General features: G+C 41.2%; 1 protein-coding gene across 1 annotated transcript in view; it reads right to left on the minus strand.

The window, feature by feature from the left end:
• LOC145335738 (guanine nucleotide-binding protein G(i) subunit alpha-2) overlaps positions 1-13,811 on the minus strand; it is a 238,938-nt gene extending 225,127 nt beyond the window's left edge. Inside the window, exon 1 of the mRNA XM_080181461.1 lies at positions 13,328-13,811. Within this exon, the coding sequence (XP_080037587.1) occupies positions 13,328-13,445 (118 nt within the window). The 5' untranslated portion in view covers positions 13,446-13,811. The remainder of the gene's footprint in view (positions 1-13,327) is intronic.
• Positions 13,812-16,094: the final 2,283 nt, after the last annotated feature.

The raw sequence follows: 16,094 nt of genomic DNA on the forward strand, positions 1-16,094 counted from the left end.
CCTTTGGGACGAGTGAACTGGATTTGGTATAATTAAGCTTAGGGCAGATTCGTGGGCAATGGGCTTTTAGAATCCAATTTAGTTGTAGGCCAGCATAACAACTTTTCTGATTCAGTAACATTTCTCTGAAGAAACTATCTTCTAAAATGTTCTTCAAAGAACATCTTTCTTAACAGAAACAAGAACAGGTTTGTGCCCTTATTACAATGTAATTGCCCCAGAGTCTGATTTTAAGGGGAAAATTTTCAGGCATATACTGCTTGATCAATGGTGCCAGACACAAGGAATCTGATAAAACCACATCACGCATTGAAATGCCAACCTTAATAAAGAAAGTAATGCACACTCTCACTGAATGCTGGAAAGTGCTGGTAATGAGCACTGATAGTAGCTATTATCACTTATTGCCTTAAGTGACGATGGCTGTAAGCACCTATTGGGCAGATACCTGTCAGAACAAGTCAATATTTTGTTTGTAACCTCCTGGTATATAAACATCACCAAAATTGCTGGAGCTACAAATGTACCTTCTGGAGCAAGTCCAAAAACAACTCGCACTATGGGAACCTGCACTGGTAAAAGAATTAAAATAACTAATGAGCACAGCTGATAACACCTAGCTGCACTTCACCACCACCTCTCTCGACTCCTCCACTGTAGCTCAATTATCAGGCTGCTTACCCGACATCCAGTGCGAAATGAGCAGAAATTTCCTCCAATTAAATGTTGAACATCTCAAGCCATTGCTTTCTGTTCCCACTCCAAACAGCGAATTCTCACTCCCAACTCCATCCCAGCAACTGAAAGACTAAACAAAACCGTTCACAACCTTGGTGTTATATTTGACCCCAAGATGAGCTTCAGGTCATATTCGTGCCATTATCAAGATTGCCCATTTTTACTCCTTAAATTTGCCCAATTACAGCACTATGGCAGCTCATCTGCTGCCAAAATCACATTTATGACTTTTGTATCCAGATTTCACCATTCTAATATACATGAAGTTTAGAAAGTGTGATACCAGCTGGATAAGTGTGAGGTCATCCAAAACACTGCCACCCTGTGCCGACTCATACCATGTCCTGTTCACTTATCACTCACGCTCCTAATCAAGCGACAAATCCATTTTTAAAATTCTGATCATTTTCAAATTCCCCCACGACCCTACCCTTCCATTTCTGTGATTTCTTCACCCATCTAATTCAGGTCTCTTTAGCAACCCAGAATCTATTCTTTCCAATAATGGTTCCCATGTCTTCAGTTATCTTGGCTCTAAACTGTAGAATTCCCTTCCTAGGTTTCTCCAACTCTCTAAGTCCCTTCCTTTCCTTAAGGCACAACTCATGGCCAGAGCTTTTGGTCCTCTGGTCTAATACCCCTTTACAAAGCTTGGCATCATATTTTGTTTTAGAATGCTACTGTGAGGCATCTTGAAATATCTCATTAAAGGTTCTATGTCAGTTTTTCTTGTAAATAGCATTCTTCTGATTAACACAAATTACTGCAAAATCCAGTGCTATAATGAATGCATTTAACCTGAAAGCAGAAATGGCCGGAGTTTCTACCCAATCTGCTTTTCTTTTCTAATCTTTTTTCACTCTTGTCACAGAGTTTCATTCTGAGTACAAAGTGTTCTTATAAGCATTTTGTCTAATGTAATGGCTGTACTGGTCTCTGTTGCAGGTTCTGACCTATGCATGCTTTTGGAAGGCTTTTAGTCTGCAAGAGCATTCTGCAAGCAAAGCACGAGTTACAATGCATGAGTTACACATGTTTTCATAATTACTGTTCTGCTGAGTTACTAATAAACTTTGTTATTTTATAATATAATGATCCTTATTTTAAGCAAAACTATTCAACTACCTTATAGTGGTCTCAAGTTACTGCAACTCCCTTCGCACGCTGTTAAGAATTTCAATAAAATCTGACAAGATATACTTGTTGACTAAATGATAGGAAACCAATAGACTCCATAAATTCTGCTCATCTCTCTGGTTAGATGCTTGGACTTCTGTGCCAGGCAGCGGGTTGCATAAAAAAATTAAAATAAATATTTTTTCATCAATGGTGAAGACAGGCTTTGCTGCAAAGCGAAGGTGTGTGCACCCTCCCTCCCCAAATGGCAACAGTTTTGTCTCCATCACTATACAAAAGATCAGTTCAAAACAAAACTCCCAAGCAAATATAAGGAACAATCATGAAAGCTACTGTCCAGTTGGGAGGATCTATTTTAAAAGAAAAAGAAACATTTGCATTGAAATAATGCTTCTCAAAATTAGCAGACATCTTAAAGTGCTTTATAGCCACAGAAGCCCTTTTGAAGTGTAGCCACTACTATACTATCAGAAACTTGCACAAAGCAAACTCCCACTCCCAGCTGATAATGACCATGTCGTTTGTTCTTGTGTTGTTGATTACAAGGGATAAATATTGGCCAAGACACCAGGAATAAACACCCCTGCTCTTCTTCAAAAACAGGATCTATTACACTTACACAAGCAGGTAGACTGAGTCTTGGTTTAATATCTCACAAACATTGCAGACAATGCAAGTGACTCTCAGAATTGTATTGGAGTGTCAGTCATGTGTTTTCTTTTCAGTACTCAAGGCCTGGAATGCAACTTGAATCCGGAGCCTTGTGATTCAACGTGAGAGTGCTGCAAGGTTGAACTATAGCTGACACATTTGCCATTCACCACATAAACTAGCCAATTGACAATATTAGAAGTTTGAGGTACAACATGATTGAACTGCACAAAGCACCGTTTTTCACAGCCAAATCCTTAGTGATGAACAAGGTAACACCATTTTGCTGATTCATATACAGGCAGGCAGTTTACTAAATTTACTAGCTACCATGGATTTTTTTTTTAAACCAAACTAATTTCCTCTTTATGTTTCCAGTAACCGTCTGTCTCAGTGATGCCTTTCAAAATCTATCTGGGTGATGTGCGCTGCCCCTGACAGTGCTGTTTATATTCACAGCTTAAAAAAACATTGTCAACAGCAGATTGGAAATATAAACCAAGGAGGAGCTAAAGCAGGGTGATTCCATTTACACAATTACATATCACTTGAATCAAATTCCCTTCCTTTCCTGTAAGGTACATTGCTTCTACTCAGCTTCACATCCAAACAGCACAGCCAGGACGAGCAGAAAGTGTAGGGGAATCCTAAGAAGCATCTCGCCCAAACTTGTACCACTCAACCAACCTATTTGCTTTGGTTATAAAGTCCTATTTACAATCTGTTTGTAATATGTATAAGTGACTTGGAAAAAGACATAGCTGGTCTGATTAACAAATCTATGGAGATTGGAGGAGTTGCCGATAGTAATGAAGGTTGTCAGAGAATACAGCAGGATATAGATAGGCTGGAAAATTAGGCAGAGAAATGGCAGATGGAATTTAATCCAAACAGATGCGAGGTGATGCATTTTGGTAGATCCAATTCAGGTGGGAGCTATAAATTAAATGGCAGAACCCTCAGGAGCATAGGCACACAGAACAGATCCTTAAAAGTAGCATCACAGGTGGAAAAGGTGAAGAAAGCATATGGTATATCTGCCATCATTGGCTGGGGCATCCAGTATAAAAGCTGGCAAATTATGTTAGTTGTATAAAACGTTGGTTAGGCTACATTTGGATTACTGTGTCCAATTCTGGTCACCACACTACCAGAAGGATGTGGAAGCTTTGGAGAGGGTGCAGAAAAGATTTACCAGGATGTTGCCTGGTATGGAGGGTATTAGCTATGAGGAGAGATTGAATGGACTGGGATTGTTCTCCCTGGAAGGACAGAGACTGAGGGTGGTCTGATAGAAGTTTATAAAATTATGAGGGGTATAGATAAGGTGAACAGTTGGAAGCTTTTCCCCAGGGCAGAGATGACAATTACAAAGGTCACAAATTCAAGATAAGGGGGAAAAGTTCGGTGGAGATGTGTGGAGGAAGATTTTTAACACAAGTTAGTGGTGGCCTGGAATGCACTGCCAAGTGAGGTGACTGAGGCAGATACATTAGCGACATTTAAGGCTTATCTGATAAACACATGAACAAGCAGGGGATAGAGGATATAAGCAGTTGGTTTACATAGGACAACATGATCGGCACAGGCTTAGAGGGCCAAAAGGACTGTTCCTGTGCTGTAATGTTCTTTGTTCTCTTTGTTCTTTGTTCAATCCAAAAATCACAGAAGGATGACTTTTTGATTTGATTGCTTCAATGGATCCAACTGATCAAAAGGACTCTGGCTCATCAGAACATAATGTGGAGATGCCAGCATTGGGCTATGGTAAACACAGCAAGAAGTCTCACAACACCAGGTTAAAGTCCAACAGGTTTATTTTGTAGCACAAGCCACTAGCTTTCGGACCACTGCCCCTTCATGATGGCTTGCGCTACCGAATAAACCTGTTGGACTGTAACCGGGTGTGGTGAGACTTCTTATTGTCATTAGAACAAATCAGTCTGTTAATGACTTGGCTTTTTCAAAAGTCTTAGTTCGCAAACAGAAGTATGAATCGCTTCTGTGTAGAGAAAATGAACAGATTGCTGGGATGCGAAGGAACCAAAAAAAGATTTTTCACGTATCTACCTTCCAGAAGTAAGCATTCTGCATTATTCTGCCAACGGTCTGAACTCATTCTGCATTTCCTGATCCTACAATCAGCATGAATCGGAGGCTACTGCACTAAGCACACAATATATACTTCAGGATTTTGTTCATTACCTGTTGAGATATGCATTAAAAACTAGTCATAGCAGATCCCTGCATGTCTTAAAAGGCTTCCTGTGAGTAAAGTGTTTATTTACAGCATTGAAAAAGATTACAGCTCCTGAAACTTAAAGTTTTGGCTCACAACACTTGCCGTCAGCACTTTTAAATACTGAAGTAGCTTATTTTCAGATATAGGTGGATCCTGTAAACGGCTCCAATGGCATGCCAAAAATTATTACACCAGCATTCAAGCTGCATTTTGCTATGATTTCTATGAATTGCCGCTGAAAGCAGTCAATTTATAAATCTCCACACCACAGCCTAGTCCACAAGATCACTCAGCAATTAACATTTGTTATATTTTTCACAAAAGAGAGAGAGAGTGTAACTTGAATTATTGCTCAATATTGGCACTGGGTAGATTACAGTCAGTACACTGATTATAAACAAAAACAATTTATGATGATCCTCTACTCGAACCAGGAATTATTAAATTGTATAGATACAATTACGCTTCAATTCATTATGTATTCATCTAGGGTTGACTATTTCCTATGAATAAAATCACATTGGAAGAGGGGACGATTAAGCCAGAAATGTTTTTGTCAATGACATTACTTGTCAGCTCAACTCCTATTAGAAAACGACCATATGTCCGCAGATGTTAATTATTTACTTCAATAGCCATATTTATGGTTTTATAGTCCCATTCACAATTTGTGAAAGCCTCACTGTGAAACAAAGGACCAATGCTATAGCTATAGAAACCAATGGGTGTTTTGTCCAAAGGTACTTTCCTGATCTATTCAGCATGTGGTTGGAGTGTGGGGTTCACTAATCTATTCTATTGCTAAATCTTCAATAATTTCTCTAGTGGCCATTAAAAATCAAAACTCGTTTCTTGCAATCAAATTGCACTATATTCCACTCATTTGGTCTGCACCCAATAATCTGAGTGAAGCAACCATGCAACTTGTGAATCAACACAAAGCCAGTATTTTTAACGTATTTTTCCCAACCCATCCCATTTTTGTGGGGATGGGGTTTTGAGACCGTTACTTACCATGTTACACTTCAAACTAGCTAACTAGCTAACAGGTGCAAGTGAGCACTTCAACACCAAGGATCACAATAGACAAGCCCAAATTTGTCCACACCTGACATCTATATACATAGAAACTTTCCGGATTAGTGACCAGGCATCAAAAAGCAGGAGTCCTTGCCGTTTTCTCCCACAGCTTAGGGCACAGAAAGTCATTGTTTTGCCCCTCCTCAACTGAGCTTCCAACAGTTTAACTCAGCACAAAACGAGAGTTATTTCCAGCTCAGCTGCTAAAAACCCCTGTTAAAGGGTTAAAGCACTTCATTTTGTCAACTGTGGCTTAGTTGACAACACTCTTGCTTCTGATCGGAAGGTTATGGATTCAAGTCCCTCTCCAATACTTGTGCATAGAAAGTCAAGGCTGACACCCCAGAGTAGTTTGCACTGTTGGAGATGCTGCCTTTCAGAAGAAAGACCAAACAATGGTCTCCTCTACTCTCTCAGCCGAACAAAAAAAACAAAAATCGCATTGGACTATTCCGAAGTAAAGGGCAGTGGTTTCCCTCATCTCCAGGCCTCAACCAACATCATCAAACAGATTACCCATTACTTACCATGATTATGGGAGCTTGCTGTCCACTAACAGGCTCCACGTTGGTGGCTTTATTGGTTGTAAAGCACTTTGACACTTTCAGGGGTTGTGAAAGGCATTACATAAATGTAAGAACATAAGAAATAGGAGCAGGAGTAGGCCATCTAGCCCTTCAAGCCTGCCCCGCCATTCAATAAGATCATGGCTGATCTGAAGTGGCTCAGTTCCACTTTCCCGCTTTTTCCCCATAACCCTTAATTCCCTTGTCTGTCAAAAACCTATCTACCTCCCTGCTTTTATATTCTATCCCCCTCGCTATAAAGGCCAGCATCCCATTCACCTTCTTGATCACCTACTGCACCTGCAGACTGGGATTTTGCGACTCATGCACAAGGACCCCCAGGTCCCTCCGCACCGTAGCATGCTGCAGCTTTTCGCCCTTTAAATAGTAATCCCTCCTACTATTGTTCCTGCCAAAGTGGATAACCTCACACTTGCTAACATTGTACTCCAGCTGCCAGGTCCTCGCCCACTCGCTCAGCCTATCTAGATCCCTCTGCAGACTTTCCACACCCTCCGCACAATTTGCTTTTCCACTCATCTTCGTGTCATTAGCAAATTTCGTAACCCTACACTCAGCCCCCGCCTCCAAATCATCTATATAAATGGTAAATAGCTAAGGCCCCAGCACCTATCTCTGCGGCACTCCACTAGTCACCAAACGCCAATCAGAACAGCACCCATTGATACCAACTCTCTGCCTCCTATTAGGCAACCAATCCTCTATCCACGCTAACACCTTACCCCCAACCTTATGAAGCAACCTTTTGTGCGGCACCTCATCAAACACCTTTTGAAAATCGAGAAACACCACATCCACTGGTTCCCGTCTACCGCACTAGTCACATCCTCATAGAAATCCAACAAATTCGTCAAACACAACTTCCTCTCAATGAATCCATGCTGCGTCTGCTCTATTCATTGTTGACATTGAGGTAGACTTACATTTTAAATGAAAATAGCGGGAAAGTGTTCGATTAACACTAGTATATGCCTCCAATATTAATCAACAAATTACTGGATAAGTAAATAGGAAACAACACAAAGTACGAAGACAGTTGGGTCTAGTGTTAGGAATTTCACACATCATAATAGTTTACAGAGCAACTGATTATGTGAAATTTTCCCCACATCAACACAAAAGTAAAACACTTCAGATAATACCAACCTACAAACTCACTACTGAAGTGATAAAACATTTTATATCCATTGTATAGCAACACAACACTTAAAATTGCAATGAACACCACCATCAGGGCCACTTCATGATAAATAAAACCTAGAAACTATGATGTACAACTTCATTTTTTAATTTGATTACTTGTCTAACCAGCAAATGTTGAGGAGATCACAAAAGAATCGACTCAAGAGACGGAACTGACATTGATGGTGAACGGAAATGAGTTTCTGCACAGATACAGTCATTAATTTATGTATGCTTCAGCGATCTGGTCATTTCAACTGCAATGCTAATTCAACTCTTTCACACTGTCATCCCAGTGTCATCACTCATTGTTTAAACCAAAAATGTTCAAACATTAACTGAAGAAAATGGAGAAGGAACAATTTAAGTAATTTCTAATTTATGGTCTTTCTTTAAAACGGAGATTCTGCTGATGATATTTGCTCTTAGTTCAAGTACTTCAACTTTACAGCTTCTCATTCAGTATCTATCTCCTCCTGACTGCTTGCTTTACACAAAATTATTTCTCAATTCAATATGAATTATTGGGCTGCAATTTTTTCTCAATATACAAGAATACTTGCTGGTCATACCTGGAACTCAAAAAACTCAACTGTGTACACAATCTGCTATTTCATTTAAAAACAGATTGTGCTCCCCTTCCAAATGGTTGCTTAAGGGATTAATTCAGCAGTTTCTTTTTGAATCAGTCTCTACCTTCCAAATTTCTCTTTGGAAACAGTATGTTATCCTCCTTTGACCATGGGTTTCACAACAGCAGCCGTCAAAACTACACCATAACCAGTGAAGCAGCAGCCATGATTCAAGGCGTACTCCTTAGACAATGGTTGTTTGTCTGGCATGTTCCTCCCTCCCCCCGCCCCCAGCAAGATCACAGAACAACTTACATATTACCTCAGCCAACCAACTTGAAGCCCAAGACTCACCCAGCATCATAGCAAAAGAGGCAACTAAGTTTGCCTGACAAATTATTTGGACCTTGAAATTGACACTTTTGCAATTAGCATAGAGTCATAGAATGGACTGAACACTCAACTACTTACCAAATCATATTTTTTTAAAACAATATTCACATCTACTACTCAAGAAATTAAGGTGACCACTAATGAAATGTCTCATGTCCTGGAATTTAATATTTCTTGAGGTACAAAGCTCCATTTTAATATGTTTCATCAAAATAGAGTCATAGACGTTTATAGCATGGAAACAGGCCCTTCGGCCCAACTTGTCCATGCAGCCCTTTTTTTTAAAACCCCTAAGCTAATCCCAATTGCCCACACTTTGCCCATATCCCTCTATATCCATCGTACCTGTCTAACTATTTAAATGAAAAACTATCTTTTAAAAGATAAAATTGTACCTGCCTCTACTACCTCTAGCAGCTTGTTCCAGGCAGTCACCATCCTCTGAAAAAACTGCCCTTCTGGACACTTCTGTATCTCTCCCATCTCACCTTAAACCTATGCCGACTAGTTTTAGACTCCCCTACCTTTGGGAAAAGATATCGACTATCTATCTTGTCTATGCCCCTCATTATTTTGTAGATCTCTATAAGGTCACCCCTCAGCCTCCTACGCTCCAGAGAAAAAAGTCCCAGTCTATTCAGCCTCTCCTTATAACTCAGTCCATCATGTCCCAGTGGCACCCTAGTAAATCTTTTCTGCACTCTTTCTAGGGTGACCAGAATTGCACACAGTATTCCAAGTGTGGCCTTACCAATGATTTTTACAACTTCAACAAGACGTCCCAACTCCTATATTCAATGTTCTGACCGATGAAACCAAGCATGCTGAATGCCTTCTTCACAACCCTGTCCACCTGTGACTCCACTTTCAAGGAGCTATGAACATGTACCCCTAGATCTCTTTGTTCCATAACTCTCCCCAACGCCCTATGAACTGAATAAGTCGTGCCCTGGTTCAATGTAACAAAAGGCATCACCTCACATTTGTCTAAATTAAACTCCACCTGCCATGCGTCAGCCCACTGGCCCAAAATAGTTTTCTCCTCACGCCAAAGTACGGACTAGGTTGGGTGGAGATACAGAATAAATCATCCTGAAGCACCAATAATCAAAGTACTGAGGACGTGCAGTGATAATTATACATTCTGGTTCTATTCCTCTATATCAATGCACTATCTTTAAACAAGCTACCCAACATCATTGATGAAATCATTGTAACCAAAATGAAATGAAGAAATTTAAGTACAGAGCAACATTAAATTATTTTCATTATTGGATTATTCCATTATCATCTCAAGGTTCAACTTCATTTGGCAAAAAGCAGATACAGAAAAAGTTAATGATGGGACAGAGATTTTACTCACCACCATCCACCCCCCCCACCCCATATAACAAAATGTTATCTCAGAAGGCCTTACTAAAATAGATGCATTTAGGGATCAAGATCTCCCTGTAGATTCAGATGCATTTTGCAAGTACTCATTATGTTAGAGTGATTTCCATTAAATATCTTTCACATTGTATACACTGCATTTTAATTATTGCACCAATTTTACTTTGAAAATTCATTTGACAACATTCAAATTGTAAACATCCTAAATCCAAACCACACAAGAGACTAATTAGCACTAGTGCTGTCTCCAGCTGCACTGGAGACAAGCCACAGAGGAATTCACTACACCTCTAAGCCCATCCTTTCCATTTCTTTACCTAATTAAGTTTACCCATTTACCAAATTAACATATGTTGCAAACTGAATATGTTGTAAAGCATCGTGAAGGGAATTTGTATCTCACTATCTGGCATTATCAACTAAATTGAACACAATATAAAATTGAAATATGTATAGTTTTAAAATGCATAATAAAATATTTATAAATATATTTGTACACAAAATGGCTCACTAACAGATTCTGGCATTTAAGTACAAAAGTGACTTTTTTCTAAAAAGCTGAAAAGTACAATGTCGTAAAAAAGTGATTTATGGACATTAAATATATTTTATCCACAGGTTCATCATGCCAGAGTCATGCTTAATATCAACACAGCAGATTTAGAGTGTGTTCATAAAGCACAGAATCACAAGATTTGTGTCTAATTTATTTTTAAGAGTTCCTTTTCAGCATAATTTTATCCCAAAACACATTTACTCATTATGTACCAAAAACTGCATACTAAGAATGCACTTTACGAAATATTGTCATTATGAATGTTTCATCAAATGGACCCCGTCAAACCCATGACCGTGGAGACCCATGACCTACATAGAATTACACAGAGTCTACAATATAGAAATAGGTCACTCGGCCCAATGATTGGAGGTTGGTGTTTATGCTGCACATGATTCTTCTCCCACCTTATATCATCCCATTTTATCCTTCTATTTGTTCCTCCCTCATATACCTACCTAGTTTCACTATAAATGCACGCATGCTATTAGCTTCAATCACTCCGTGAGGTAGAAGGTCGCACACTCAAGCCACTCTCTCGGTGTACAAGTTTGCCTCAATAATGAACTTATTGGCGACTATCTTATACTTACGTCCACCAGCTTCGGTCCCCCCTACGATTGAAAAAAGCTTTATGTCTACTCTAACAAACACCTCCGTTAGCGTTAAAGACTTGGGTCAGGTCACCTCTCAATTTTTTCATGAAGAGTCCCAGTCTGTTTTATCTTTACTGATATTTGCATGCTCCCAGTGCTAGGACCATCCTTGTGAATCTTGATGAAAGTTCTATCCCCTTTTTGTAACCTGAAGACCAGAACCCTGCCTTCTCTTGAATTATATTTCTCCAAAAAAACCCAAGATTTATGCGCTTTTTCCGATGGATGCGTTAACCTACTTTCAATGCATTTGTGAATCTCACTCCCTTTGAACTTGTGTTCCAAGGAGAGGTAGCTTTCCTATTTCTCCAACCAAAATGATGTATTCAAGCTGCTTTCAATGCTGAAAATATTTCATGTGCAGATATCAGTTCCTCATGTAACAATAATCTTCAATTTCTCACATCTCAATTTGTTTTTTTTACAACCGTGATCACAAACATGACCAGATAAATTGTTCACAACAGGAAATTACATGATGTGTGACAACACCACAAGTATCATCTCACCCTCTGTGAAGCTGCTTCCACGCCCAAAAGGGTTTTTTTTTGTTTTCTGCTCAAGATCAGTTTGTTAAAACTATCAGGTCCGTTTCTGTTAGAAACAGAATACCCAAAGGGATTTCTGGGTTAACCTTTAAATTACACACCCCGAAAGACCCGTAAACTCTCAAAATCATTTCTAGCTTTCCTTCCACACACCTCTGTGCAGCCTCCATTTGAGGTTATTTTCTCTGGAGATTCCTGCATTTTCATCCTTACTCCATTTTTAAATGGGGAACATTCTGCAATGCTACATCAGTGTACACACAGGGTAGTACAACAGGGTTAAATAACAGGCGCTACATGATTGCAAAGTGCAGCTTCAATTAAATATAATTTCTGCCCAACTGATAGTGACAGTGTACACATCTACACTTTGGGGTTATATATCCGTCAACCAGCAAGTATTTCTCCCTGGACTACAGCATATTTTTCAATGTGGTTTTATTCCGAAGTAATTATAGGGAAACTTATAAAATTAATTTTGCTGAATGTGCAATTAAACAGACTCAAGCAACAGGCAAAGCGAGCAGCTTGCAGTTGTGAATAAGCTCTCTATATATGTACGGTCTTGCTAATCACAGACAGCCGTTTAAACATCATCCCCATTGAATTGCTGCTATCTCCTTGTCCACACTGAACACTGATCCTTCCGGATGGATTCCTCACACACCGGATCCAGGCTGAGGCTGCTGTTAAACTGAGAGTCGGTATGGGGCCCAGCTCCCCTCACTCCTTCCTTCCCTTTTTGTCTGAACTCTACGTCAACAGCACGAACCCTATCGTCCAAGTTCGCAGAAGAGAGGAAAAAAAATGCACTGAGAGATTGTCATCGAAAGCCTGACGACATCACCCTACAGCACGGCAAGCCAACTAACTCCACACTTTAATCAACTCCTAAAACCCACCCAATATCGGTGGGAAAATCCACTCCCAAATATCAGAAGTGTTCAAATATCTCCAGATTTCTAGAGCAACCTAAACAGTGTGGTTTTTTTTGCCCCCCCCCTTCCCCCAGCAACTGGTCAACCCCATCATATTACTTCCTGCATTTGTGTCTGCAGTTTTGCTTGGGGAGGGGTGTGGAAGCAGAAATCAGAAGGCTAAATCAATCCTAACACACCAGAACTTAGTAGCGATCCTGCTCCAAATGTCTGAATCTATTTAACACGGTTTATGAGTAAGGACAGGAACAGATTGCGGAGTAACATTGCATCCAACTTCATCAACACTGTTTCAAATCATGTCCTTGCGGGAGTTCGTTGAATTAAGGGGAAAAAAAATCTATATTTTAATGAACATTGGAGGGCCTGCTGTTTAAAAAAAAACCTCGCTTCGTGCAACTTCCGTTATTTTTTTAATCGCCCTTTCCTGGGGTGGGGAGAGTAGAAATTTGCCCAGGGAGCGGTTTAAAAACAGAAGACAATAAGATTTGGGGGCGATGGGTTTTGGGTACAAAGTTACACAGGGGTATCCAGTCTCTCGCTAACATGTAGCGACGCCCCAGCCCCAAAAGCCCCGCCGCATCTCGGCAACGTGAAGCTGCCGGAGGATGGATGAGAGAGAGAGAGAGGGGGAAGAGGAGAGGATCCAACTCACCCAGAAGAAGCAACTTCACCTCCCGAGCCGCCTTCTCGCCGTCCTCCCGGAGGTTTTTATCAATCATTTTGGAGCGCTCGGCAGCCGCCTTGTCCTCCGCACTGATGGTACACCCCATGGCCAGTGGATTCAATCTTTTGTTGGTTTGCTTCGTTGTGTTGTGTGTGTGTGTGTGTGGGAGAGAAAAAAAAAGTTCACCCTTCCCTTTTAAATTTCTCGATCCTGTGCCAAAGTGCGAGGACAAAAAAAAAGGATCCGCACGACGTCTCCAAAAAAAGTAAACTTTTAATTCTTTTCTTCTCCCCCTCGCTTCTTGAAACGTTTATTTATTTTTTTCTTCTTCCCCCACACTCGGGCGGGTTTGCGCTGCAGTGTGGTTTTTTTTTGTTTCTCTCTCTCTTTGCAATGCAGCCAGCCCTGTGTAAGAGAGTGAGTGGCTGGGGAAGCGCTCGCTGCTCCACCACACCCCGCTCCAGCTCGCACAGGCGCCCGGATAGCACTGGGTGGGTGGGTGGGGGGGGGGGGGAGGTAGGCGGCCGCGGTGCGCGCTGGGAGTTGTAGTCCCCCGCCCTCCCTCCCGCCAGCCTGGCCCCTCAGCCCGGGAACTACAACCCCCAGCGTGCCCCGCGGCCCGCACCTCCCCGCTCACCCAGCAGGTAGCTTGATTGACAGTTTGGGGGTTTTTTTTTGCGTGTTTAATTCTCTCTCTCTTCCTCCCTGCCACGGATGGAGCTGGATATCTGGTATTTTTCTGTTGTATGCAAACAAAAAAAAATGCATTTATTAGCCATTGTTTCTCTGCTTCAAGAACAGAAAATGCTGGAAGATCTCAGCGTGTCTGGCAGCATCTGTGGATCATGATGTGGATGATGCCGGCGATGGACTGGAGTAAACACAATAAGAAGTCTCACAAACCAGATTAAAGTTTATTCGGTAGAAAACGCCACCAAATAAATTTGCTACCAAGTAAATCTGTTGGACTTTAACCTGGTGTTGTGAGACTTCTCACGACATCTGTGAAGAGAGACTGGAGCCCTCCACAGATATTGTCTCTACAGATGCAGTCAGACATGCTGAGATTTTCCAGTTTTTCTATTTTGTTTCAGATTCCAGCAACCGCAGTATTTTATCTAGTTTCACTGCTTTTGATTGACTCTCAGCTCTAGGTGTTTCTCACTTATTTTACATTCTGTGCACGTTTTCCTCAACCATGGTGTTATTTTTCCTGCTTTGTTTTTGGTTTTGGTGTTTAGCATTCACTGCCCTTTCGTTTTCGTGTTATTGTGTTTGTCCTGCAGCAAACCGAGTGACTTGTTGCTACAACAACGGTGCTGACAGCAGGAAGGCGACGACATCCCCAAGAAAGCCAATCCCAAGTTCCAGCAGCGTCCCTAAGCCAGCGCCAGCAGAGGAATCGGTCGCACGGATTCACTGAACTATTCACATGGAAACAGTATACAAAAGAACATACAATCACCGCTCATTTTAAAAAAAACACCAATCCGTTACTGAGAACTTCCTCCACCTAGGATGAAGTAAAAGAGAATATAATTGTTCAGAGGCCAACTCCCAATTGCAAATGTGGAAGAACTGTTACATTTATGTTTATGTAGCAATAATGAGGGTGGCTGCTTCTGTCCAGAAAGAACACGTTGGACTGAAATGAATATTTATTCTGCTGAATGTAATGATTTACTGAGGAACGACTTGCTTATACATAACGACGCTCACATCCCCAAGACGTCCCAAAGTTCTTCACAGCCAGTGGAAGGTTCTTTAGTGTGTCGTCAATTTTGTAGGCGAATAAAGCAGCTAATATGCGCACAGCAAACAGTTTATCTGTTTTGATGGTGGATATTGAGGGAGGCATTTTGGCCAGAACACAATAAGAACTCCCTGATCTTAAATGCTCATGGGACTTTTTACCCCCACTTGCACAGAGAGTTTGAAATTATCTGGTTCAATTTTTATCCATCTAACTGAAGCCATAGAATCGCCATCAATATCTTAGAATCAACAGCTGCGATGGCTGAGTGGTTAAGTCGTTGGACTTGGAATCCAATGGGGCTTTCCAGGGCAAGTGATGTGATTGGAAATGTTTACTTAACTGTTGCTCATACAGCAGTCACAAATCCCTGTAAGTTTTATGGATGGCATAATGGCACAGTGGTTAGCACTGCTGCCTCACAGCACCAGGGACCCAAGTTCAATTCCTGGCTTAGGTCATTGTCTGTACCTTCTTTAGCATTGCCATGTCAGTGTGAGTTTCCTTTGGGTGCTCTGGTTTCCTCTCACAGTCTGAAAGACGTGCTGCTTAGGTGCATTGACCCGAACTAGGGGAATTTCACAGTAACTTCATTGCGGTAGTAATATAAGCCTTACTTGTGACTAATAAACAAACTTTAACTTTAGAATCCCTGCAGTGCAGAAGGAGGCCATTCGGCTTATCGAGTCTGCACTGACCACAATCTCACTCAGGCCCTATCCCCATACCCCCGTGCATTTGCCCTAGCTAGTCCCCCTGACACCAAGGGACAATTTAGCCAGGCCATTCCACCTAACCCACACATTTTTGGAGTGTGGAAGGAAACGGGAGCACCTGGAGGAAACCCATGCAGACACAGGAAGAATATGCAAACTTCACACAAAGTGACCCATGTCAGGAATTGAACATGGGTCCCTGGTATTTAAGGCAGTAGTGCCAGCCACCAGGCTGCCAGCCACCTTGCCACCCTTCTCTTACCATTTCCACATTGCTACCCCTGAT

Source organism: Carcharhinus amblyrhynchos, chromosome 3 (assembly GCF_965287045.1).
Source record: "Carcharhinus amblyrhynchos chromosome 3, sCarAmb.v2.hapA, whole genome shotgun sequence".
Lineage (NCBI taxonomy): Eukaryota > Metazoa > Chordata > Chondrichthyes > Carcharhiniformes > Carcharhinidae > Carcharhinus > Carcharhinus amblyrhynchos.